The sequence below is a fragment of the Rhinopithecus roxellana genome, chromosome 1 (assembly GCF_007565055.1).
Source record: "Rhinopithecus roxellana isolate Shanxi Qingling chromosome 1, ASM756505v1, whole genome shotgun sequence".
NCBI lineage: Eukaryota > Metazoa > Chordata > Mammalia > Primates > Cercopithecidae > Rhinopithecus > Rhinopithecus roxellana.
In genome coordinates, this window is record NC_044549.1 from 92263264 (window position 1) to 92291219 (window position 27956).

At 44.8% G+C, this 27956-nt stretch overlaps 1 protein-coding gene across 3 annotated transcripts in view; it reads right to left on the minus strand.

Annotated features, from left to right (window-relative positions):
* VGLL4 (vestigial like family member 4) overlaps positions 1 to 27956 on the minus strand; it is a 162725-nt gene that overhangs the window by 20640 nt on the left and 114129 nt on the right. For all 3 annotated transcript variants that reach the window (XM_010377284.2, XM_010377285.2, XM_010377282.2), the window contains one exon: positions 24537 to 24726. In XM_010377284.2, coding sequence (XP_010375586.1) covers positions 24537 to 24726 — 190 coding nt within the window. The remainder of the gene's footprint in view (positions 1 to 24536; positions 24727 to 27956) is intronic.

A 27956-nucleotide genomic window follows, 5' to 3' on the forward strand; every position in this document is an offset into this window, starting at 1 on the left:
CTGGAGACAGCTGGGGCGAGGACTAGAGGAGGAGTGAAGAAAAGGCATTTGACCACTAAGACCACCCAGTGCTAGTCGACCCAGACGTCCCGTTCTCCCTGCTGCTTCACTCCACCCCACACCCTCAATCTGACTCTGAGCTCCGCTGGAAAGGCCTTCCCTGTGCTGGAAAAGTGGAGGGCGGGACCCACGGCCTCCGATGCCCACCTCAGGAAGGCGGAGGATGGAGAGAGAGTCCATCCGCCAACTCAAGGTTAGCAGAGAAGACACTTTCCCTCTAGACACGCCTGGAGGGAAACAAACAGGAACAGTGATTGCTCGGTAGGCTGCTCAGAGGTGTCCGTAAGTCAGTGTCTAGAACAGTGCCTGGCACACACTATTTTATGAATGAGCCAACCAAATCTAAACAAATTCTCAGGAGAAACCAGCACCAGCAGGTTAGAGTCAGACAGAGGAACTCATGAAGCTGGGTGACCCAGGGCTGGGCCATCCATGGCCCTGGGGCTCCTGGAGAAAGCCGAGGAGGACAGCCCCGGCCAGCGCCAACCCACTAGAAACGAGTAGGCTAAGGAGACCTTCCTCTGTTCCCTCTCTTGTTCTTCCGACTGGCACTGTCATCTTTCGTAACTTCACATTCTTTTGAAGGCTCACTCTTAGTTTTTACTCCATATTATGCAGCAAATTGCTAGAAAATATTATAAAACTGTTTAGCGGCCAGGTGTGGTGGCTCATGCCTGTAATCCCAACACTTTGGGAGGCTAAGGCGGGCGGATCACTTGAGGCCAGGAGTTCAAGACCAGCCTGGCATGGTGAAACCCCGTCTCCAAACTGTCACCCACGGGGCACACTCCACAAGTGAACATTCATATTTAAGAGGGTCACACTCCAGAAGCAGCCTATGGAAATAGGGCACACAGGCAACGACTCACTCCCTTTCATTTATCGTGGCACGTTTCTGAACCAAAAACCAGGGCAGACAGTCTAACAAAAACTAACCTTCAACATCAGGATTATTCCAAGACCTGCAGTCACCAGCACTATCCTTTCCTCCAAACAACCCAAGATGCCCACAGGCACTTCCACACCCATGTTGCACAGTGTGGTCGCATCCAAGTCTCCAGTTCTTTTTTTCCCGTTATTTCAGCTTTGTGACCCCACACCGGCTAAAGACCAGACATGAATGAGTACATGCAGGCATATCAGAGACAAATAATCAGACTTCCTTTCTGCATCACGTGGTGTGTGGCAGTCTCCTCCCCACACGCGGGTGCGTGGCCACAACTGCCTGAATGCCAGCTGCCTTCCCGTGGTCCAGCCCTAAGGTTGGTAGGAACCAGCTCGAAATCATTTTGTGCATTTCTCCCTAACTACAGGAAGACCTCTGGTTCAATAAATTCATTCAGCACTAAGTAAAAATTTTAAACCTGGTTTTCCTCTTAAAGTTACCGATCTACCCTGACTGAACTCAAGAAACTCTGCGGGAAAAAAAAACACAAAAAACTATTGAGCTAAATTATTATACACCCATTGAAAATTTGAGTATTGAGTATATGAAGTGATTAAATGCTCATCTAGTAGAAGATTTTGAGGCATCTACTGTATATTCTTTAAAGTAATAATAGACCACAAGGGCCTTCCTCCTGAGAGCCAATCATGTAGTGTGTTAATTCTCAACATGAACTACCTCTCAGCATCCAGGTAGTCAGGGCTCTGCCCCACCTTTCCTAAACTAGGGGGAAAGGGTTGGCCAAGCTAATTTTCTAAAAAAAAAAAAAAAAGACAGAAAAAAAAAAACCCAGACTGCATTACAGAAATAAGATTTAAATTACCTAAAGAAAAAATTATTTTGAGGACCTCCAGGTGCTTAGCAAGGCTACTGCTTTACTGACAATTGACACCCTAATGACAAATAAAGCAGAGTTCCCACGGGACCGGGAAAAAAACAGTACTGAGAGCCTATTTCATTGATCTGAGTTATAAAACTGCACTTCTTTTCAAATAGTCTCATTTTCAAATTCTGCAAAAAATTCAGAACTAAGCTGTCTACTGCACTTCACTGTAACATCCCTCACATCTAGATGCAATCCCCTGGCTATAAAATCATATTTCACCCAGAAGTGTTCGTCTGTGGAGTGTGCAGTGTGAAAGCCTGAAAAGAAAGTGGGGGGAGGGGGGTTCAATCATTCCATTCATCACTGAAGTGGCATCTCTTCTCCCAAACTCCTAAGTTGATGATTCAAATAATGCCTCCAGAGAATTCAGAAGCACATCCCCCAGCACCCCAAGTTCCATGCACCTTTCCTTTGTATGACGGCTTCCAAACCAGATGGTAATGGTGACTCTTAAGTACTCTTTAAATTCAATTAAAATCACCACCCCTAGTAGTCATCACGCATCACATCTCTCTATTATTAGGCACCAAATACTGTAATCCTGGAGCTCGGTCTGCCCTCCAAGCTGCCTGAGTCTCCTTCACAGCCTCAGTCACCCCAGGTGAGTATGGAATATAAAGGATTCACACACAATTGACTCATTAACGTTTATTCAGTTGACCTGAAGTTGATCATCACAGTTCTCAGTATTTTTTTTTTTACTATAGTAAAGTACTATATACATAAAATTCACCACTTTTCAGTGACAGTAAGTACACTGGTATGTTGTGCCGCCAACCACACCATCCGTCTCCGGAACTGTGTCCTCTTCCCAAACTCTGCACTCATTAAACACCCACCTCTCATTTCCTCCTCCTTGCAGCCCCTGGAACCACCATTCTATCTTCCAGGACTTGCACTACTTTAGGAACCTCATGTCAGTGGAATCATACATTTGTCTTTCCGTGACTGGCTTACACAAGGTTCATCTATGTGGTGGCATGGGTCCGGATCTCCTTCCTTTTTAAGGCTGAGTAATATTCCGCTGTATGTACAGACCACGTTTGGTTTCTCCATTCGTCTGGTAAGGGGACGCTTGGGGTGCTTCCACCTTTTGGCTGTTGTGAATAATGCCGCTATGAACGTGGGTGTGCAAGTACCTGTGCAAGTCTCTGCTTTCAGTCATTTCGTGTGTATAAGTGGAACTGCTGCATCATATGATAATTGTTTAATTTTCAACACATCATTGGTAGTAAAGGAGGTGGGAAGTACAGGATGCATTTTTCATTTCACGTTTGGCCCTCTCTACTAGAGAAAAACAAAAGGTTTCCAAAAGGATGGATCTCGTCCACAATAACTGAAATTGTGAGCCTTTGTGAAAACAGCCCAAGTGGTTCATGAGAGAAATGAATTTTCATGAATAATGTAAACACTGGACATAAAAGTTAAATCAACAAAGAATATCCACCACCCAGCTCACTAAATCCAGCAAACTTGGGCACACAAGGGGCCCACTGCAGTCAATGATGTTGTAATCAACAGTGAGCATTTTGGAGACTTATAAGCTACATATTTGTGGTTCTCATTTCTCACTGTGAACCTTTAAAAATTGTTTCAAGTCATCGGAGGATGGCTAATGTTAACAACAGCAATACATATTGAACATTTGTATAACATTGGTGTACAGTGTTACAAAGTGCTTTGCATATACATTACGTTAATAGATCCTCTTCAATCTGCAACTCCTTTTTTAAAAAAAAAAAAAAAAGTAAGAGTTTTGCTCTGTCGCCCAGGCTGGCATGCAGTGGCACAATCTCAGCTCACTGCAACCTCTGCCTCCTGGTTCAAGTGATTCTCCTGCCTCAGCCTCCCAAGTAGTTGGGATTATAGGTGTGCGCCACTACACCCAGCTAACTTTCATATTTTTAGTAGAGACGGGGTTTCACCATGTTGATCAGGCTGGTCTCGAACTCCTGACCTCAGGTGATCTGCCTGCCTCGGCCTCCCAAAGTTCAGGGACGTGAGCCACCGTGCCCAGCCATGCAACTTCTCTTTAATGGCCAGAAAGTGCATTTCTCGAATGATGAAACTAAAACCCGGGGGGCCCTCATCTGTGCAGGCAGGTGAGCATACTTAGACACCCGGCCCTCAAGCAGTCACTTACTCCACTCTCCATTTTCAACCCAGTTTCATTTGGAACAAGGAGGGGACAAAAGGGTGGGAGGAGAGGCTATTCTGTGGAGTGACTTTACAAGTTACTGAGAGATGAAACAAAAGCATTCATTTTCTATTAAATGTGAAAGATCTCCCAATCTCTAATTGGTCCTGCACTCTAAGGCAACTTACAGAGGAGGGACTCAAGTAAAATTTCCATGGAGGGAAGTGGTCAAATAGCTGAGGTCAAACCCTCCAGACTCCAACTGCGGCCAAGTGCTTTTATTTCCCTTGTAATTTTCTTTAAGAATAAATGTTAAACCTAAAACATACCCCCTTTTGGAGGCGATCTTGGCAGCTGGACTGAGTGGGAAGAAAAAGCACCTTGTACTCCCCGAATCAGCAGCCAAACTATGCACCATTGTCTAGAGGCGGTCACATGACAGCCATCACCTGAAACTTGGTTACTTCCAATCCATGAGGGAAACAATCACTAGTGTGCCTTAACCCTTCCAGCTCCCACGGGCAGCCATGCTGCAGCTGCTCTCAGCAGCCCTCTCTCCCCTTCCAGTCCCCGCTTAGGAGAAACTGTACAGGGCACAAATCTGATTGGGACAAGGTGGCGTTTGGGGAGAAGGGAGGGATGAGAAGGAAAATCACTGCTGTCCCTTCTAAGCAAAGACTACCTCTCCCAGCACTTGCTGTCGCGCAGCTTAAATTAATTACAGCTGAAAATACAGGGTTGCCATCTGGTTTGAAAAAGCAAGGATAAGGGAATAAAATGAAAGGGTTCTTGGTACTAACCTCACTTTAATCATTGCCAAAGAGCATGAAGACAGCCCAGCGTCCTCCCACAAGAAAGCCTTGGGCCTCACAAACTTGGCAAGCAGTCCCAGGCACAAAACTGGATGGGCGGGCGCCTGTCAGAATAAAAGTCCCCCCTGAAACAAGGGTTGCGAGGTAAGGGGCCTGCTTGCCCCCTGCACCGCCAGAAAAGTTTCCTATGGGTCCTGGGGTAGGTCAGGAACTCCTGGGAGGATTTATTTACAGAAGGTGCCTTGCCAAAATGCTACACGCATCATTACAGTTCCATTTGGTAAGAAAATAGATTTGCTGTCAGAATTACAGCATGTGATTTCCTCTTTCTTTGTTTCTCCATCTTCCATAACATAAGGCTTTTATAAAACTCCAAAATAAGGCTAAAGAAAACACAGGAGAGGAAGGTTGCTGCAGAAGTGGAGGAGCTCCGAAGGCAAGATGCATGCAACTCCACAGCACGGCTGCAGCCGGCCCCTCAGAGAAGGAATGCCAGAAATCCCGTTCTCCTCTGCTGCAGCCGCAACTACAGTCTCACTCCTGCACTGCAGGAAGCAACTTCCTTCTGCCTCCCTTCCACCGGCAGAATCTTAGGTGAGAGGCTTTTCCCTTAGGACTCAGGCTGCCACAGATGCAGACTCCAGGCACTGGAGAAGCGAAGGTGCCACAACCATTCTAGGTTTGTCTTGGTGAACTTATAGGTGGGTGCAAGAAGTTGCCAAGTCTGCAGATGTCTTAGCCATATGCCAGCATCAAGTAGCCCAGAGAAGTGAAGCATCAGATTTTCAGCCCAATTTAAATTTCCACCTGCCCACTACCTGAGTTCTTTCATACCCAGGTCAGTTTTGCAAACAAGACCCTGATATACCCAGGCCCAGCTGCTTTCAGAAAGCAGCTGAAAGTAATACCAATGGAAGCACCATGGTATTTAGAAGAATAAACTCTGATCAACCAGACACAGTATTTTATAAACCAGAGGTTCGAATTATAAAAGACAAGATAAAAGCAGATTATGAAAATAGCATTTCTGTTCTGGTGAAAAACACATCTTCAACCCAAAAATGATGTGAAAATTGTCTTCCAAATCCTGCCCTGACAGAATCACTGTCTATAGCAACAGTGTCCATAACATTCCAAATCTCAGGAGTGTAACTTTCTAGTAAATGGTACATCTGTCAAGCCACAGGAAACATCTGGTAAACTGGTTAAATAAAAGCAGAATTTAAACTTTTCTGGCTTCAGAGCTTACTCATGGTACTCAACAAGAGACTATCAAATTCTCTAAAAGCTCAGTGCGAGAGTGAAAAATATCCTGGAGAGGACCAGCTGAGAAAAAGAGGACAAAAAAAAGAAGACAACCCGTGAAGGAGTGACTCTCGTCATGATGACGATGCCCCCATTCCAGGTGTGCCTCTGGGAGACAGCGGCCATAGCCCCCTCAGCTCCACCGAGGATGGCCACATTCCTGCCCATCACCACGGCAGAAACCTTCTCCGGCCAAGTTAACTTCCTCTCCACCCAGGGCTGACCCCACAAGCATACTCATGTCTCCCCAGCGCCCCCAACCCAGGAGGCCCTCAGGAGAGGTTTGGGGGGATGGACTGACGAAGCAATGACACACAAACAATAAGCTTCCCTCCGTTCCACGGCAGACATGTATTAAACACACACGATCATTCTACCATCACGACACACCCTGGCCAGGTGTTACGCAATACATTTCAGTCCTTTCCAATACATTTTACAAGGCTTTTCCATTAAATAAAAGATTTAATGATTTGACCACATCCAAATTTTAAAACCCTATATTTCAAAAACACGGTAAATAATGCTGAAACGCAAATAACATTACTTATTTTCCCAAGGCATTTGACAGAGCATCCTTAATATGAAGAGTCGTAACATATCAAGAGAAAGAAGATGAATATTCTATTTTACAAAAAAAGACAGGTATAAACAACATCACAGTCACAGAAGAAGAAATGCAAATGGCCAATAAGGATATGAAAAGATCTTTCAAGTTCTCTAGTAGCAGGAAACAAACAAACAAACAACCAAACAAAAAAATAAATGTTTCTCCCTAAGAAACTTGCAAGTATTACATAAATGAATAAATGGTAGCAGTCACCTGTGGATGATGCCGAAAGAGAGACAAATGCATACAGTTGCTGGTGAGGACAGATCAGTACACGGTACAGAGTGAAGCTGGCAGAACACACCCGCGAAAACAGAAATGGAAGACCTCTGACGCAGAAATTCCACTTCTATAAGAGTGAGAATATATGAGATGGGAGAAGGATGGAGATATTCGAAGTTCTGCAAAAGACAGTAAAACAATGTAAACAACCCAAATATCTGTATTTGTTAACAACTTCTTTTGGTTACAAGCAACAGAAAACAAACCTAGCTTAAGGAAAAAGGGGCAACTTACTGGAAAGATACTGTGATATTTCTTAGAAACGAAAAGATGCTGAACAACCAATCCTTGAAAAGAGGAAAAAAAAAAAATGAAGTGGACCCAGGCATCTGGGCTTCAGGAGGTGGAAGGCGCCCAGGATGGGTTCCTGTGCAGCCTCTCACCAGAGCCTGCCTTCCGCCCTTTCCCAGCACCCAGGGATCCACCACCACCACTGGCTCTACGTGTCACAACCTGGTCACCTTCCTAGGTCCTACATACATACCATCCTCCAATCACAGCTCCATTAAGGAGTTATTAACATCAAGTCAAAATCCCAAGAACATTTTTATTATAAATCAAACATGCTGCTAAAAACTAGAACATGCCCCAACACACACTTACATGCTACCAGTTTTCAAGGTCAAGAGACTTCACTGGGCTGGGCATGGGGGCTCACGCCTGTTATCCTAGCACTTTGGGAGGCTGAGGCGGGCAGATCACTTGAGGTCAGGAGTTCGACACCACCCTGGCCAACACAGTGAAACCCAGTCTCTACTAAAAATACAAAAATTAGCCTCACGTGGTGGCGCATCCCTATAGTCCCAGCTACTTAGGAGGCTAAGGCAGGAGAATTGCTTGAACCTAGGAGGGAGAGGTTGCAGTGAACCAAGATCGCGCCACTGCACTCCAGCCTGGGTGACAGAGTGAGATACCATCTCAAAAAAAAAGAAAAAAAAAAAAGAGAGAGAGAGACTTCACTGGAGCCTTGAATGAATTATTTTTTATTTATTTATTTATTTATTTTTATTATACTTCAAGTTCTAGGGTACATGTGCATAACGTGCAGGTTTGTTACATATGTATACTTGTGCCATGTTGGTGTGCTGCACCCATCAACTCGTCAGCACCCATCAATTCATCATTTATATCATGTATAACTCCCCAATGCAATCCCTCCCCCTCCCCCCTCCCCATAATAGGCCCCAGTGTGTGATGTTCCCCTTCTCGAGTCCAAGTGATCTCATTGTTCAGTTCCCACCTATGAGTGAGAACATGCGGTGTTTGGTTTTCTCTTCTTGTGATAGTTTGCTAAGAATGATGGTTTCCAGCTGCATCCATGTCCCTACAAAGGACGCAAACTCATCCTTTTTTATGGCTGCATAGTATTCCATGGTGTATATGTGCCACATTTTCTTAATCCAGTCTGTAAGTAAAAAATTGAGGGATCTCCCAAGAGAGAAATCTATTACGGGCTTGTCTAAGATTTGTAAGTTTAAGGAGAAAAAGGTACAGGGGAATGTTCCACCTCTGCCACGAATAAGATACTGGATTTTTTTAAAAAGTAAAACTGCTAGAATTGTTGGCCAGACAGAGATGAGCCTTTGGGGCAGGAATGAGATTTTACGAAAAGGTGATTTATCTTAGAGCAGGCATGAAGTGTTCAATTTATTCCATGTATCTCACCATCTTGCATTCCAAATCTTCTGCCTCCTCCAACAGTTCTCTCACTTCCCTTGTCCCCTCTTTCTGAATGCACCCTTCCCACCACAGAGGAACCACATGTATCCTAAATTGCTCCTTTATCATATACGACATCACCCCTCCCAGTGCTGATGGAGAGGCAACCCCCTGCCATTGGTCCCCGGGTGTTTCAAAGAGAAGCCCCAAGGAGCTGACACTCCGGAGCAGTGTCTGGGTCCCCTCTTCCCTCCCACGAAAGCCCCCAACCCTTCCCCTGCAAAGTGGGATGGCTCCTAGATTAAAGATTGCTAGAAAATACAATGACTAAATGCGATGTGATTCATTACTGAATCTTGAATTAAAAAGAATGTAAAATGATTTTTTAAAAAATCTTATAGTATCTTATAGGAAGGGCATTACTGAATGTTACAAGACGATGTGAGATCATATCATTGTCTGCACATATATGAAAGAAAAAGCAAATATGGGCAAACGTTAACAACTGATGAATGCAGGGAAGGGTATGTGAGTGTCCACTGTGCTAGTCCTTCAACATTTCCGTAGGTCTGAACTTTTTCCGGAATAAAAAGTATCTATGGTGAGAAAACGGTGCAGGAAGGATAGAAAGAGGAGATTATCATCAAATTTGGATGGAATATGTAGAATGATGTGACTTAAAGTACAGGTAATACGGTATACACAGCCCTCCATATCCTCAAGTTCTACATCCACAGATTCAACCAATCATGGATGGAAAATGTACTCAGGCCTCTGATGGTACAGACTTTTTTCCTTGCTATTATTCCTTAAACAATACAGTATAACAACTATTTCCATAGCATTTACATTGTATTAGGTATAAGTAATCTAGAGGTGACTTAAGTATACGAGAGGATTTGCATAGGTTATCTGCAAATGCTATGCCATTTTATATGAGGGCCTTGAACATCCTTAGATTTCTGTATCCCCGAGGGTCTTGGAACCAATCTCCCAAGGATATCCAGGGACGGCTGTACATGACAATCACTTTGTCGGAAGCCCTCAAATAGTGTTCCCTAAGAATTGGCACAGGAATACCAGGAGGAGCTTGTGTGATGCAGAGAGGCCTGACGTGCATGGCAAGATGCCACGGGCAACAAATATGTTACTTTCAAATATTAGCTTCAAAATGAAAGTCACACAGGAAGTTGGAGAATCCAAATTGCTTGCCCTGAATTACATGAGACCTGCTTCTCACACAGACAACTCTGTGTAGCTCGCCGAAAGTAGAGAAATAATAGCACGGATTTAAATACATTATTTTGAAATTAAACCATGGCTAATGGCCAAAGAGACTTTCAAGGAAAGGCCAAGGGGCCATCTTCTGAGTAATAATACTGGGAGAGGGAGTTTGGGAGCAGATCATCAAGTCCTCGATGGTCATCCTAAAGAAACTGTATCTTATTTCATAGTCCAAAGGGAACCAGAGCCACAATCCACTGAAAAACTCAGCAAAGTCCTCCAGTGAGGTTCTAGAGAAATCCCTGCTGATGAAGGAGCTGCATGGCTCAGGCGCCTTTCCGCAATGCCTCTCCTACCAAGTATAGCCATGGTGGAGAGTCAGCTCCTAGGTGACATGGAGTGTCTGTGTTTCTATCACTGGATGTAACTTGCTCAAAAGCCAACGGCCTAAGACAAAATGATGTGGTGTCAATCAAAACCAACACACAGAGGATGACAGCTATTAGTGATACAAGCACAAAGCTGTCACACAAAAATAAAATAAACACAACAACAAATCTACTAGAAAACAGCTGAAAAACACTTTGGCTTTGAGGACTTTTTGGAAGAATTTGAAAAATATCAGAACTAGTACATACTTGGGCTGAGATGTGTTTGCTTCTCTAGCAGAGTATGAGCAAACCTGCACTTTGGGTCAATTTCCACCCAAAAGAAATGTCTAGTCATCTCTCTGCCCTGTCAGACTCAACCCAAATGCACTGAATTGCTCACTTCCATATACCCCACTTCATGTTCACACTTGGACTGGAGCCAGATGCATAAGCAAGAAATATAGAGGAGTGAAAAAAATCATTCCATCCACACAAGAAACCCGGGGGGCTTCTCACTGAGAGTCAACACTGAGATGAGATCAGATCACTTGCCGTGAAAGAAGCATCACGGGCAGGGCTGGTGCTACCGACTGCACTTCGTGCATGTGTGCATTTTTGCTTTTCTGTTTTCAAGAGCTTAGCAGGGAAAGGAGAGCGGTGGGGCTCTGTTCTGGCACATGTGGAAGTAAACATCAAGGCTACAAGGGAGACAATGGAAGTACACTAAGTGGTGCCACTCAGGGTTTATATGGGTTTAAAAGGGATTCTTAACATCTGTCCCAAAGGGAAGAACGTTTTCACAGAGCTCTCCTCGTGACTCCTTCTTCATTCACACATTTACTTTGCACCTAGTTGGTGTCAAGCGCTGGGAGGGTATAGTGCTATAGACCTGAGCAAATTCAGCCCCTGGTCTGGTGGAACTTGTAGACTAGGGAAGGGGACAGACAGCTGGACACCCAATTGTAGCAAAGTGTCACCATTTTACACAAAGCAGTGTTCACCTTGAAGCAGGAGGAAGTGCCACTTGCTAGAGGAGGTGGCTTTCAGAACCATACTGGAGGATGAAGTGAGTGTGCAGGCCCCCAGTCGGGCTGCAGCTCAGGGGGTCCTACTGGCAAGATGCCCACGGAGATGGGCCTGGGCAGCGTCCACCCTGTGACGGACTGGGAGCCGTGGAAGGATTCAAGCAGAGATGAATACTTCAGAAACCACCTTCTGACACTGAGCACTAGTAAGACCAGTCAGGAGGGCGCTGCCATGCAAATGAAGGTCTAAACTACAACCCCAGCCAGGGCCTACTGGGAAGTTAGCAGGCTGATCCACCAGCAATGACAGGAGGAAGGAGGAGGCAGCATCCCAGGCAAATGGAAAGAGATTTGTACCAGTCATGAATAGAAGGACATAAGACAAGGAGCAGACTTGGCGAAGTGCTGGAAGAAGAACAGGGCAGCTGATGCCAATTCCAGTGAGGTGGTGCTGGATTTAGGGCACACATACAACACCCAGTGAGAGGGTGGATCTATGGGGTGTGAAGGCTTGGTCTAGGCTAGAGGCAAAGATTTGGGACTCCACCTACTATGGCAAGTCCAGCCACGGGTTCACGTGTGACTTGGTTAGAAGGGTCTGTGCAGGCAGAATGCCCGAGCCCCGGAGAACACCAATAATGACGAGTCTCTGGAAGATCCTGAGGAGTGGCCACAGAGGTGAGAGGGGACCAAAGAAAGCCAGAAAAGGGCCACAAGAAGCAGGGGAAGAGAGCCCTGCAGGAAAGAGGAAGTCAAGTAAGACAAGGGACTACACTCTTGCCTGAACCTGGCAACCAGCAGGTCACTCCTGAATGCAGGAGGAGGATTCAACAGAACTGTTGGTATGGATAACAGCACTGGAGTAGGGAGTGGATATAAAGAAACAGGTCATCTCTCTAGAAATAGCTATGGAGGCGGGGAGAGGTAGGGATGGAAGATAAGCAGGCATATGGGGTCAAAGGAGGACACAACCTTAAGTTGCCCCAATTTCTCTGGCCTCAGTGAATTTCTCTGAAAGCCCCAAGCATTAAAGATGGCACCCAGCAGCCCCAAGTCAAGGAATTAAACACCATTTCATGTTCATACTTAAGCTTTACAGCACCAGAGCTTTGCAAGTCTGCAAGTTTGTGATAAGAGAATTTTGAATCCAAATAAAATGCTCCTTTTGTTAGGCAATATTTATAGGGCAAGTATGCTCCAAGGAATATTAAAAATAGGTCTTATGAAAGGGGGATGAAGGATTCTGTCTTAGCTTGAGCTGCCATCACAAAATGCTGTGGACTTCGTGGCTTAAATAGATGTTTGTTTTCTCACGGTCCTGGAGGTTGGCAGCCTGAGATTCGGATGCCAACATGGCCGGTGTCTGGTGAGGGCGCTTTTCCCAGCCTAGAGACAGCTGCCTTCTTGCTGTGTCCTTACGTGGTGGGGAGACAGCGAGCAAGATGACTGGTTCTTCTTATAAGGGCACTAATCCTAACAGACCACAGCCTGCCTTTATGACCTCATCAAACCCTCATCACCTCCCAGAGGCTTCATCTCTAAAGAGCATCACATCGGGGGTTGAGGCTTCAATACATGAACTGTGAGGAGACACCACTCAGTCCACAGCAGATTCAATGGCCAACTCCATTTGAGAAGCTCCGCTGACCAGTGTTTCTGTACATCAGACTTCTCAAGGCCTGAAAGGTGCAAGCATGTAGGAGCAGAGCCGGGAGACGGAGTCTGGGACCTGCCGAACTTTGACCAGGGAACACTTTCATTTCCCTTAGAGCATCTTGAGAGAAGAGTATTTTAAGACAATCTGAGCAGTGGCGAGGGGTGTCACTCCAGTTGTCAGAGGCAGCTGAGGAAATGACTCCTAACAAGTTGGAAAACTCATAACCATCCCTGGTTGGGTTCAATGACATGGAAATTTAGGGATGCAGCAAGATTTCAGCTCTCAGAGGTGCTTCCACATTGACCTGACCTAATAGGAGTTGGTTTGTCCTTTCTACTTGGCCTTGGCCCAGTTTCTGGAGCTTGTTTCTATACAGATTCATTAGCTGCATGATTCTGAGGTCTCTTCAAGAAGAAAGGCAAGTGGTAGTATAAGAAGTTGGAGGACAGGGCAGTAGCAACAATTGCTTCCTTCTATTCTGCAGTACATGTTGCCTCTGCTGGGGCTGGAAGGCTTGGATCCAGAACTCAGATCCCTTGTCTGGCACAGTTTCTAGCTACTGCCAGACTCAGAACATTACTGCAACATTAAGCCCTCTAATTATGCTTTGGAGACAATCTGTGAAGAAATTTCAAAATGAAGACAGCGTGTGTGTGTGTGTGTGTGTATTTTAACCCAGTGAAACAGCAAAATGGATAGAGAGCAAGACCTGCCATTTATTAAGCAAAAACTACACCAGATACAGAATGTGGAGCTTGTAAACCACCTTGCTATGTTCCAGCTGCATGTGACACAGGCAAATAATTGCTTTATAAGCAAGAAATTAGAGGAAAATAAAAGAACCATCAATAGCCACACCTAGCCCAATTTGTTAGCACTTCTCTTCCCAGTCTTCAATCAAATCTATTAATGTAGATTTGGGACAGCACTTCGTATACATTCAGGACAAACTGGCTTTGTGTCACAATAAGAGGTCTATGAAGGTCATAGGCAATGTCGAGGTTAACCCTCTAGCTACGGATAAAAACAGCTGCTACATATGGACCCGGAGCAGAAGCATCTTCACGAAGACAGCATTCCAAAAAGTCGCTTAGAGATCAGGAAAACAGCAGAATCCTGGGTTATTTTGTTTCCTTACGTTTTGAATACCCTTGCATCATGTTAAAAGGTGACTCTGCACAGACCAATGCACATTCTGTCACATGCCCCAAACGTCCTCTAATAGGAATTCCTCTTTGAGAAAAAAGTCCTTTCAATGTTTTCATCCCACTTTGATAAACTTCATGGCACAGATTAGAACCACAGAGGCTAAAGCCTCCAGTGCAGCCTAGAACAGCCTTTGTTCTGCTTCTCTGACTCCTGCCCCCCTTGGCATTTCTTCATTCTGTGTCGTTGTTTGGCCAGAAAAATGCCAGCAGCAAGATGGGGAACTGCCTTCCCAGCTCTCTGCAAAGACTCTTAAGGCAGAAGCGAGGCCTGCTGGGAGAAGGCTGATGTCAGCTCTTAAGAGCACAGCTCCCCGCTCTGGATAAGGAGGCCTTTGTTTTCAGCTCAACTGTGAAAATGAGAAAATGCCTCTAGCCTGACAAACAAGAAACCCACGCAACACAGGTCAGGCCTGTGACCTTTACTTAAAGGTACCACACTCCATTAGCAAAACACTTTCACGGAATCTGCAGATGCAAGAGTGGCCCTCAGAGAAGAGCAGCTCTGCTTCCGCCTCAGGCAAGGCAGGTTACAACTCTGAAGTGTGAGGGGTCCGGCAAACCTCACAGAGAATCAGTTCCTAGGTGATGATACTCCCCAACGTCAATGGAAACACACACACGGGCGAAGTGGAGGGGGGTGTTAACAAAATCAAAAATCCCAATGTAACAACAATATTGTAGTTTCTACATTAGTAACTTAGGACAACTACATTTATGGCCATAAAATATCCTCTTAACCCTGGAATGCCTTTGGGAATACTTGTAAGATAGTGTATGACAGTAAAGAATATAGAATTTCAGCACTGACCCTACCGAGTTTAGACTATGCCAAGGAGGCGTGGCAGAAAGAAAGAGCAGATAGTTTGAAGGATTCCATTCCATAGGCTTTGATTTATGAAATCTGGAGGGGAAAAAAAAAACCACGTCTTCAAATACTTAAATTATAAAATGCTCCAGTCTGAATCTTTTTTTTTTTCTTTCTTTTTTTTTTTTTTTTTTGAGACGGAGTCTCGCTCTGTCTCCCGGGCTGGAGTGCAGTGGCCGGATCTCAGCTCAGTGCAAGCTCCGCCTCCCGGGTTGACGCCATTCTCCTGCCTCAGCCTCCCGAGTAGCTGGGACTATAGGCGCCTGCCACCTCGCCCGGCTAGTTTTTTGTATTTTTAGTAGAGACGGGGTTTCACAGTGTTAGCCAGGATGGTCTCGATTTCCTGACCTCGTGATCCGCCCGTCTCGGCCTCCCAAAGTGCTGGGATTACAGGCTTGAGCCACCGCGCCCGGCCCAGTCTGAATCTTTTAGGCTAAGGTTACTATTGGCTTGGGCCACTAACTTAAAATTGGGCCACAGATTTTAAACAAGAATTAAAACAATCTAAAAAGCAGCTTCCCGAGCATAAGGAAAACCCTTGTTCGTTCCTGTGGGATTCTCACCTGTACAAAGACTCATTTCAGGCCTCTTGGGAGCAGCTGGACAGCACTCCCCCTTTCACAATCCCTGAAGGAACCCTGGTGAGGCTGTGAGGACCTGGAGTGTGCCGAACCCTAACGTCCTGGGGTCTCCACCCCTTCACTTCCCTCCATCCTCCTTTGTGCATGCTAAAATGAACAGTCCCCGCCTCCCAAATATCCTCAGTAGTGTGCGGTTTGAGAGTGCTTAAGCTGCATCGTCCCAAACTATCAGGCATTAGGGTCCAGGATCAAATGATTCATCGCAGTTGGACGCGTGTGCTATTAACATAAATATCACATGGTGGCTGAGAGCACTGGCACTAGGATCAGACAGCCTGACTTTTGAATCCTGGCTCTGGTATTTACCAGAGTGTGTGGCCCTGAACAAGTTACAGAACTCTCAGTGTTACCATCTGTAAAGAAGGGATAACGATAGTCTCCACCTCACAGAACTGTGAGGGTGCAACGATCGTGCCCATGAGGTACACAGCACAGTGCCAGCGCACAAGGGCTCACACACTGCTATTATTAACAAGCCCTGAAACAAAAGCCCTCCCAATTCTCTGGATGCTAAGAATCAGGACCTATCGTCATTCTCCATGATGAAAAGTTCGCCTCTCTCTAAGGCTTATGTAGACATGAACACAATAACATGTTTTGCCTATAAATACACACTACTGTTTACAATGTCCCAATTGCTAGCAGGATCAAGGGACTAAAATAACTTCAGCTTTTCAATTTCCTCTGGGTTCAGTTTTAACCCAAAATGAGGAATTGCTTCCTTCACTCTCAGGGAACTTGTGAAACAGTCTCTTGGTAACTGGTCCATATACATCCAAACTAAAGGCTCTAAAGACATAGAAGCAACAGCTGCCAAAGAGGGTATGATCATGTTGCCAAAGATTTTACGTCCAGATACCAAAAACTACAGATACTGCAGAACAGTTGAGGTCTCATATATATAATCAACTCTTCTGCAAAAAATAAGCAAAATCCAGGGAAAACCTCCAATTCCACTTTAGCCAATCATCAATGTCTTCTTCTTACTGAGTTTCTATTATATGCCCAGCACTTGATTTCAAAGGCTTCCTCCAACCTTTTGTCAAGCTGAATGAATTCGTGGTTTGAGTTTGTTTTTCCCTCTTTTTCTGTTCACCCCTATGGTGAGAAAAGTGAAGTAACAGGGCCAGGAAAAATAAAACAAAACACTAGATGAACAATGAAGGATGAAAGCACAACACAAGCAAAGGAAGAGGGAGGGAAGAGGAGGAAAAGGAGCTGGAGAGCCCAAGCCTGGAATATACACTCAAGGGCACAACAAAATCAGGACATCGGACTCCAGCAAACACTTCAAAGGAAGCATCATAGAAGCAAAGACTACAAGGGGCCCATCTCACACCAGGACGGTGTTTCAAAGGTGCCCCATCAGCGAGGGGAGGCTGCGTTTTCTTTCGCTGGGCCCTTCCTCGTTCATTATGGGTTGCTCAATGGGTCTGTGGCAAACGCAGCTGGATAGAGCACAAGGCTAGTGACCACGGCTTTGATCCCAGTGTGAGCCTGGGGGCTCTGTCCTATTCTGTGGTCGGGGGCAAATACGCTGTAAATGTATACCGCTGATCAAAGAGAGGATGCCTGCTCCCACAGGAATGTGGGCTCAAAAAGCACTTTCCCTTGAGACAGGGTCCAATTCAAGTCAACATGAAATTATTTAGCACCTAACACATGCCAGACAGACTGGTCAAGTGTCATCTTAAATATATGATGTGCACCTCTAAAGCTGCCTGTAATTCCCCAGGTGGGATGTAGCAATGGCATCATCAAATGATCACTGGTGTTGGTGTCACACACAGCAAGGTTAATCCCAGCTGCCAATATCTTAGACACATTATCCTCTCACAACCTCAATTTTTGCTTTTATAGAATCAATCTGATGTAGACAAAAAGACAGAGCTTGACAGACAGATGTAGAAATGTGCCTACCTAGTTTAAAGGGTCACAATTATTGTGAGAGTTAAATGAGATAATGTATTTCAAGTGTCCAACACAGGGCCGGTCCAAAGTAAGCACTCAATGAAGGTTCCCTTCCTCACAGGTGACTGATCGAACAGTTCAACAGCACGTCCCACTCTAAGTCTACACACACACGGGTGACAACCTCTTCACTTCAGCACAGAGCCCTCTCCAGGTTCTACCCACCGAGCAGCCTAGAATGACTCTCACAACCGGTATGAATTTACCATACTGTGGCACTGCACCCATTGATTGCCTTCAAGAGTTTTAAATCTATTACAAATACACAAGATACTACAAATGCTCAAGGTCATCTATTGCAGCATTGTTAGTACTGTAAAGTACTGAAAATTGCCAAAATGTCCAAACATAGGGGACTGGTTGGATGAGCTTTGGTGCATGCAGGCAATGGAGTGCCACGCAGCTGAAACCCAGAGTGAGGAGCTGGTAGGAAAAAATTTCCACAATGTGTCATTGAAAAACACGAAGGCGGCCAGGAGTGATGGCTCATGCCTATAATCCCAGTACGTTGGGAGGCCAAGGCAGGTGGATCACCTGAGATCGGGAGTTCGAGACCAGCCTGACCAACATGGAGAAACCCCATCTCTACTAAAAATACAAAATTAGCCGGGCGTGGTGGCGCATGCCTGTAATCCCAGCTACTCGGGAGGCTGAGGCAGGAGAATCGCTTGAACCCAGCAGGCGGAGGTTGTGGTGAGCCAAGATTGCGCCACTGCACTCCAGCCTGGGCAACAAGAGTGAAACTCCATCTCAAACAAACAAGCAAAAAAAAGGAAAAGCACCAAGGCTAAAGTGAGCGTACACAGTAGGCTATCGCACATGTAAGAAAGAAGGGGAGATGATAAAACATTCGTGTATTTGCTTGACTTAGACCAAACGAGAAACACAAGAAGGATGCTTTGCTTGCAGGGAAGGGAACAAAAGGCATGAACAAGACAGGGTAGGGAGTAACATTAAAAGCACACTTTTTAGTACAGTTTTAACTTGGGGAGCATGTTCATATCTTACATAATCAAAAAATAAAATTTGAAAGGATGGAAAAAGTCTAAAACTGAATGCAAACAGAAATGAATGAACCTAACAATGTATTTCAAATAACATGACAATACTGAGGAGAAAAGGGAAAGTAACTCTTCAGATTCATCCTGTGACTATTATACCCTCTGCATGGGAGAAAGAAAAACCATAAACAAATCCTGAACTCTTTTTAGTTTATTTTTCAAAGTGGTACTGGCACCGTGATTCTGAACCTACTTGACGTGGACTGCAGGAGTGGACCACGAGTACGTGTGGATGTTGTTCTTACTAGTGAACCAGGGAGATACAGTATGGAATGGGGAGGGCGAGGAGGAGCTCAGGAGAGTGGGTTAGCCCTGGAGCACTGCCAGGAACTCGTTATCTCCTGGCTCTTCCCAGGAAAAGGTGTAGAAACAATGCTATTCAACAGAACTTCTTGTGAGGATAGAAATGTTCTCTATCTGTGCTGTTCAACATGGCAGCTACCAGCCACATGTGGCTACTGAGCTTGAAATGTGACTCCTGTCACTGAGGAACTAGACTTTTCATTTTAATTTTAAATCAACACCTGTGGCTGGTGTCTGCCATACTATTAGACAAATCAAGTCTAGAAGCAATGTCATCATAGTAACAGTAAGTTACCATGAAAAACTACATAATCCATAGTAATGATAACACCTAGCACCTGGATCTGGGCTTCTAAATCCTATTCCCCACTAAAAGGATCTGGAGTCCCCTGGAAAAACAGTTAATCCCATGGCTGGAGCAGGTAGGCTACAAGATGAGTCTAGAACAACTTGCAGGCCAGAAAATAAGAAAGTGCTCAACAACCACCACAAAATAATGGAGGTTATGACAAGGACATACGACCAGTGGAGGGAGTTCTTGTTTGTCAACTCTGGGGCAGCTACAATTCATTGAGTAAGACAGGAACCCCGGAGTCCATACGGATAATAAGTAGATAAATAGGCAGGCAGGCAGGTGAAAGGGAAAGAGTTCTTTCTTACCAGATTGCACTTGAATATCAAGGGCCATTAAAAAAAAATACTTATTGATTTTTCCACAAGACGAATCCCACTCTACCTCTTCCCATCCTTTAATCCACTCTTTCCCAACACAGAGTACTTTTCAACTTCCAAAGAGACACTCATGTTCTTTTTTTTTTTTTTTTTTTTTTTGAGGCGGAGTCTCGCTCTGTCGCCCGGACTAGAGCGCAGTGGCCAGATCTCAGCTCACTGCAAGCTCCGCCTCCCGGGTTTATGCCATTCTCCTGCCTCAGCCTCCCGAGTAGGTGGGACTACAGGCGCCCGCCACCTTGCCCGGCTAGTTTTCGTATTTTTAGTAGAGACGGGGTTTCACCGTGTTAGCCAGGATGGTCTCGATCTCCTGACCTCGTGATCCGCCCGTCTCGGCCTCCCAAAGTGCTGGGATTACAGGCTTGAGCCACCGCGCCCGGCCGACACTCATGTTCTTAAGAAATAAACAGAAAGAATGTATTTCTCGGGGTCACCATATTGGAACCAACCCAACAGTCCCACAGATAGGTTAATAACACAGAAATCGACCTTTCTACTCTTAAAGCTTAAAACCTGTATTTGTTTCATCTGAGTTCCTTAGGAAGAGACCTTCAGGCTTCTCAAAAAAAAAAAAAAAAGGTCAAAGAACTGAAGCTCACCAGGTCAGTACATCCAGACAAAGAGATGCGGGATGCTCCTTCATCATGATTGTGTCCTTGCTCCTCCCAAGTTCCTGTTTGTTAAATCTTGTTTCATTTCTTCCCTGCTATATAAACCCCTAGCTTTAGTCCATCGGGGAGATGGATTTGCCCCATCTCCTGGGCTGCAGCACCCAATGAAAGCCTTCTTCCTTGGCAATACTCCTCCTCCCAGTCATTGGCTTTCTGTGTGGTGAGCAGCAGGACCTAGACCAAATCCCTGGTGGTTCAGTAATAATATCAACAAAAAAATTAATAAGGAGTTCAAATATGCCAGGTCCTAAGAGGCTGGAATAAAATCCCAGGAATTCTAATTTTCAAAATTCTGAAGAAATCACTAAGGAAACCTCTCTTTTTTCCCCTTCCCTTAAACTGGATAGAACTCAGTGTTACTCTCTGTTGCTTCTTTTTTTTAAAGACATCGTCTCGCTCTGTTGCCCAGGCTAGAGTGCAATGGTGTGATCTCAGCTCACTGCCATCTCTGCCACCTGGATTCAAGCAATTCTCCTGTCTCAACCTCCTGAGTAGTGGGGGCTACAGGTGCACATCACCACACCTGGCTAATTTTTTTTGTATTTTTAGTAGAGACAGGGTTTCACCATATTAGTCAGGCTGGTCTCAAACTCCTGACCTCATGTGATCCACCCACCTCAGCCTCCCACAGTGCTAGGATTACAGGCACGAGCCACCTCGCCCGGCCTCTGTTGGTTCTTACTCTGGCTCAGAGCCACCTGATCTCTCCATCTTTCTACCAGAAAATGTCTCTATATGATGGTTATAATAAAATGCAGCCAAACCATGCACCTTTCAGGCCTTGGTAGCTAGCTACTGAAACTATTTTTCTTTCTTCCTCCTTTCCTTCCTTTCTTTTTTAGAGGCAGGGTCGTCCTTTTGTAACCTGGAGGGAGTGCAGTGGTGTGATCACAGCTCACTGCAGTCTTAAACTCCTGGGTTAAAGCTATCCTCCCACCTCAGCCTCCCAAGTAGCTGGGAGCATAGGAGCACTCCACCAGGCCAAGCTAATTTTTAAAATTTTTTTGTAGAGATGGGGGTCTTGCTATATTGCCCAGGCTGGTCTCAAACTCCTGGGCTCAAGCAATCTGCCTGCCTCAGCCTCCTAAAATGCTGGGATTACAGGCATGAGCGAACACACCCAGCCAAAACTCTTTTCCAAGAACACTCCTTTCCCCAGAATTATTGTGATTGCTTTAGTGATAAAATACATCACATTTTCATTGTACGTCATTAACAAACTCTAAGAAGATAAAGCACAAAAACCATTTTGTAATCTCCTTAAAGAGACAAATACACTAGGCTATTCCTTTTCAAATAATTATAAATCTGTAATTTATTGCAGATAACTTCTTAGGCATTAAATATAAAGGAGGGAGATGCTATAGCCCAAACAGGAAACATCTCATCATACAGCAGCACTAAATACCCTACAACACGAAGAAGTAAGACAGGCAGCATTTTTCCAATCTGCCTGTGAAATGTCATGAGGCCCTTAGAAAACAGTACAAACAATGGTAATGTTACTAAAATTAATAACTATCACACAGTAAACAAGTAACACTCAGAAGGACCTAACCTCACACTGATTGCCTTTCCTCGTTAACACGGTACAATTAAAAATGGTTAATACATTTTGTAATATACATATTTTTTACCACAATAAAAAAAAAAAATGAGGGGGGAGCCACCTGGCTGGTATAAGGGAGTCTGAGAGACGGAGTCACTCCTGTTTCTCTTTTCCTAAAACTTTGCATAATAATGTCAATTTTGACTTACACATAAAATTTGGTGATTCTATTATTTACACTTAAAATTACTTATAGTGTCATCACAGACCCATACATCAAGGTCTTATTTGTAGCCACCAACAGAGTTACAAAATTATTTTTTCTTTCTTTCTTTTTTTTTTTTTTTAAACAGAGTCGCAGTCGGCTCACTGCAACCTCCGCCTCCCAGGTTCAAGCGATTCTCATGCCTCAGCCTTCAAAGTAGCTGGAATGACAGGCATGTGCCACCACACCTGGCTAGTTTTTTGTATTTTTAGTAGAGATGGGGTTTCGCCATGTTGCCTAGGCTGGTCTCGAACTCCTGGCCTCAGGTGATCCACCCGCCTCGGCCTCCCAAAGTGCTAGGATTACAGGTGTGTGAGCCACTGCGCCTAGCCACAAAATCATTTTCTGAACATTTTAATATTCTAATAATAATATTAACAATGACTAAAGCTGAGTACTTACTATCTGCCAGGCACCATACTTAAGTCCTTACAGTAATCCTATGAGGAAGGAATTAATATTATCTGCGATGAAAGATAAAGAAAGTGGGATTTGAATCCAGGCATTCTGACTAAAAGGCACACACTATCAAACATTAAATCTACCATATATACATATGTATATATTCTTATTCTCTATCATCATAACCAATATCTGAACAATGGAATAAAAATAACAGCTCCCATCAACTAAGTGCTATACTGTGCCAAGCTCTTTCCATATTTTAACTCTAGTCCTCATAATAGCTCTATACATTAACTATTGTCATTGTCCAATGACAAGGACATCACTGTCAAGGATACGAGGCCCAGCTAAATTAAGTGACTTGTCCAAAGCCTCACAGCTGTTGTGTGGCAGAATCAGGATTTAAATTAAGGCATGTTCATCCGCAGGCTGCCTTCCCCTTTCTTACTTATGAAAAGGAAAAAAAAAAGAAAAAAAAGACCAAATGCTGTTATTTGGGTTTGGGAAAAGCGGATGGGAAAGAACAAGAAATTCGTAGGAATACAAGGATGAACTGCAACAGTTGAGCACCCAGGAGTTAAGCGAGCCCTGCCTGCGGAGTGCATTGTTTCCAGGGCCTTCCTGCTGGATTCCTGATGGTAGCAAATTCCAGGGCTCCAGACTGCAGGCTCAGCCTCTGACTAACACTGCAGTGATTTATTTGAGGATAAATACCTCTGTCAGTGTCTTATGACTGAACACAACAGTCCAAGCTGACTGGAACGAGTGGAATGCAAGGACGCTGGAGCTGAGGCAGCAGAGGCGGGAGCTGGGCCACCTCTCTGCGGAAGCTCTGCCTCCAAGGAGGAGCCCTCCCTGCTCTACCTTCCTGTGGGGAAACAGCAGCGCCCTCAGGAATTGGAGCATCTTGAATAATGAGGAAACACTGACTCATGCTGGAGTGAACGCTTGGGAAGGGGGAAGGAGGAGGACCTCTGTACCTGTACACGCAAAGCTACTCCCTCGGATATTCAGTGCAACCTTGCCAGGATTGGCAAGATAACTCTGAGAACACCAACTGCCCTCACCACTGTCCCCGCAGACTCTCTGGGCAGCTGGTGGGGTGTCTCCAAGTCCTGAACACTGGGGAGAAGCCTCTCCCTTTGCGAGGAGGGTGTGTGCCGCGAGGAGAGTGCAAAGGGGAGAAGTGGATGCACGGAAGTGGGAGGCTTTTCCAATGGAAACACGGTGACGTCGCACAGATTCAGAGACCTGTAGTTTCAACCTGTGTTTCACAAATGACAAAACTGAGGCCCAAAGGGTTGAAGCAATTCATGTCAAGAAGGTAGACAGTGTCAGTGGCACATCAAGGACTGGCTGGATGTGATGAGTGGCACCTTGTCATGAGCATAGGAAGCTGGCTTCCCTTGATGGGAAGGTCCCAAGTTTGTACTGGGGCACGTAAGGTGGGACGAACGCTACTCGGTGTGTACAATCCTAGACTCCTGAGTAAGAACATCACCGACGTCTGCTCGGTCAAAAAGGTGCTGAGCTTTCCTTCTATTTGTCTGGTGCATAATGACATTCACTAAATGTTGATTCCCCTAAAAACAATCAATATGTACAGGCAAAAAAAGCGAAGCTTAGCAGATGACTACTCGCAAAAGTTCTATGGCATTTAACACGCGACAGGTCCTACAAGTAGGCTGGAGGGAAGTCAGACTTCCCATCTCACCACAAGTTATCAAAATCAGTTCACTACCTTCTTCTTGGCAGATGAGCACTATTTTTGTAAATAATATCCTTTTCAAATAAAGTATGTAAATGATAACATCAGAATTAGCACAAAGTTGCAAAACAAATAGGGCCCCAGCACGAAGCACCGTTCAGCCAAAATAAGAACAGAGGAACTCACAGATGGGGGCTGAAGATGCGACTCATCTTGGAGACGTGGTCGTTGTCACAGTCTAGGTCCTCATCACCTGGCTCCATGCTGAACTTCCTCTTGCTGGGGCTGATCGGGGGAGGGCCAGTGCGGTGACTGCTGAGGGCAGAGGCCACCGGCAGGGTCTGCATTCTGGGTTCTCCCCTGAGAGCAGCTTCACCTACGCAGAGAGAGATGATGTAGTCACCGAGCAGGAGAAAGGCCCCCATCTCAGTCCCCCAGGCTCCCCGCCCGCCCTGCCAGCCCCTTGCAAAACTACTCCCAGTGGAAAGTTTTTGGCAATGGGACGGGGCCGCCTGCCATCCTCTGAACATGGTTTGAGTGCGGTTAGCTGCCAACCATGAGACATTTGACATCAACGTGGTTTTCTAGCACAATCACTCTTTAGGGTAGAGTTTAAAATAAAAAGTTGCAATAAAATAGCAGGGGGGGAGGCAAAAAGCATTTGCTGTAAACAATTTCAAAAGTTAATTTAAAACACCAAAGCATTTGCTGTAAACAATTTCAAAAGTTAATTTAAAATACCAACGGTCTTTTCATGTGTGGGTATTCCACCCGATATGGACAGGAGAATGACCTCACTGCATTCATGAAACCATTATGCCCAACTCACTTTTCCTGCTTGTTCTGTTTTTTTATTATAGTCTTGGTATTTAATTTCTTTTAAAAGAACGAGGAAAGTTTATGGGCTAATAGTTCACACATTTGCCCCTAAAGTTAAAAGAAATATAAATACATCGTTTAATGGGAGATAAATGTTTAATTCTTATAGTACACTAAAAATTGCACATTAAAATACTATCAGCACAAAACTTCAGCACATAACTTATCACAAGCATAATATGTAGGTAGGTGCAGTTCTGAAACATGTTTCGAAGTTAGGCAATCAAACTAGGGTCCAAATTTCCATTTGATTTGACATCCTGGCGTTTTTCATTACTATTTTAAAAGGTTTTGTACTAGGCAATCACTTTGTGCCTCATTGTGAATTAAAATAAGCATAGCCTTTCATAGTAATAAAGGTTGTGTACTTTCTAAACTTTATAAAGACGAACGATTAAGAGAAAACTTCAAACTTTCTAAGTCACATGGGGGGAGCACCTAAATTTTTCACAAATAACCCTTTTATTGTACTGTACATTTTGGTCTCTCAGACCTGACCAATTTTGTTTCCATTTGGTCACAATTTGAGAGTAATACGAGGATAAAGTCAACTTCATCTGAGGCCTTGTGGTACCTAAGAAAAGGGATCTTTGTTTGCCACCACTAATTTTCATATCATCACAAATGTGTGGACAGTGTCAACAGGCATTTACTTCATACACATATGACAAATATGATTTTGTTGGAGAAAGGAGTGAGGAAAAACCCTCTGAATATTTACCAGGAAAAATAAAAACTTGGCCAATTTAGTCAGCAAGATATAAACTAGCAAATATACAGTGACCCATAATACACCTCCAGCCAGGATTTCTTTTAAGGATTCTGGCCCCAAAGCAAACTGGAACTTTCCATTTTAAATGAGATACCTAAAACACAGGCCCCACGCTGGCCTGCCACACTCAGAAATTCAATATGATCTTGGTTGGCCTATACTCCCTATTTAGTAACTCTTCATTTTAAAAAACAAAAAGCAGTGCTCATCTTTATACTTTCATAAATTAGAAAAATATCCTTTCTAATTATCTTGATACTTCCTCCTCCACAAAGAGAGAAGAGGGTGTTCCATGGGAAAGCTTCAAAAGCCCAAACCCAGCTAACTTTCTGGGAAGCCCTGATGGTACCCCCAGGAATGCAGCAACTGCAAATCAACCCTCATCAAAATGGTACCAGCTGACCCTCCTCTCCACGCAGGGTTTCTCAATAACCCTGGCAGGATGCGAGAGGATGAGGAGTCCTCGGGCTTGGCCCCCCGAGCTGTGGTCATCATTTCATTAGATGCCAGCTGTGTAGCAACAGGGGTTGCTATGGAAAACAACCACTACAGCAACAAACTGAAATCACTCCAAAAAAGGAGCCATCACTCATTCCACCAGCATACACTGTGACATGGAAAGCAAAACCCTTGGGTTAAGAACAACATTCCCACTCCCTTCCCCAGTTTCCAACCTAGTAAAAATTCTCGTGCTTGTTTGCATTTTTAAGTTCATCCAACGGATGCACTGCTTATCTTTAAGACTAAATCACTGATGTCTAACATAGAAAAACATTCCACAGGAATCCTCAGAAAACACTGAAGATTTGGGGGTGGGACTGGGGCTGGGGCTACAGGCCCCATGAAGGCACTCTAGGTATCCTTCACCAGGGACTGTGACAGAAGCCTCCACCAGGTCCCCCGGAGACAGTGGTAAAAGCGTGCTGTAGCACTTCAGCTTCTCACTTTGACGGCGCTGGAAGGACCCTGGGAAACACAGTTTGCCTCATTTGATGGATGACGAACCTGTGCCCCAAAACATAGTGTGACTTACCCAGGATCCACCAGTTAACAGGTTAGCTGGAGGCAAGAACCCATGGCCTCTGCAATCAGACAACGCCTCATCGTAAGACTGGACAGCCTTATACAAGGCTTAGAGCAAAGGAAAAGAATCTGCACAGAAGGTCAGAGACAGGTCCGTTCAATTATGTGCCTTTATGCATCTTTGGGGCCCCTCCCTAGATGGCCCTAACCCAACACTTGTATTTTAGACAGGAGTGGTAACAGTTGTATGTGTGGTGGGTTAAAATTATTTTAGTAAAACTGAAGCAAACATTTGGTCTAGGAGAAAAGACACGTGCATTGCAATCTTGACTCTTCCTTTATTTAGGACGGGGTGAATGTGGGCATGTGCTTCCCCTCTCTGGGCCTCCCTCCGTACAACGAGGGGCTAGACTAGCTAATGTGTCATGTTCTTTCCAACTCTTAGAATTACTGATGCAATTCTATGATCAACAAGTGACCAACCAACTAACCAACATTTACTAAGAAACTGTTACTTGTGTAATGGTGAACTCAGCAAAACTCGAGGTATGTGCCTCAGATGTTATTCATCGAAAAAAACAAGGGTGACCCTGGGGTCAAATAAATTTGGCAACCGTGAGATTGAACAACTTTCACAGGAGTTTAACTACAGGCTTTTCTGTCATCTAATGCATCTCAGTCTCTGAGATGGAAACCCAGCAGAGCTGCTTTCAATACCCCCCCAACCCCGCCCCCGCCCCCTGCCCCCCACCGCCAATCTATTCCTAGTATTCCTCTTTATAAGCCCTAAAAATTTCAGCCCAAAAAGTTCAACTAGACTCATCAACATTCCACAGAGAACTTGTTCTTCCCCAAATCTTCTCATTTAAGTTCATGCATCCTGCAAAACCACTTAAAATGCCCTTCCATCAGGCTGTCCTTGATTCCTCCAG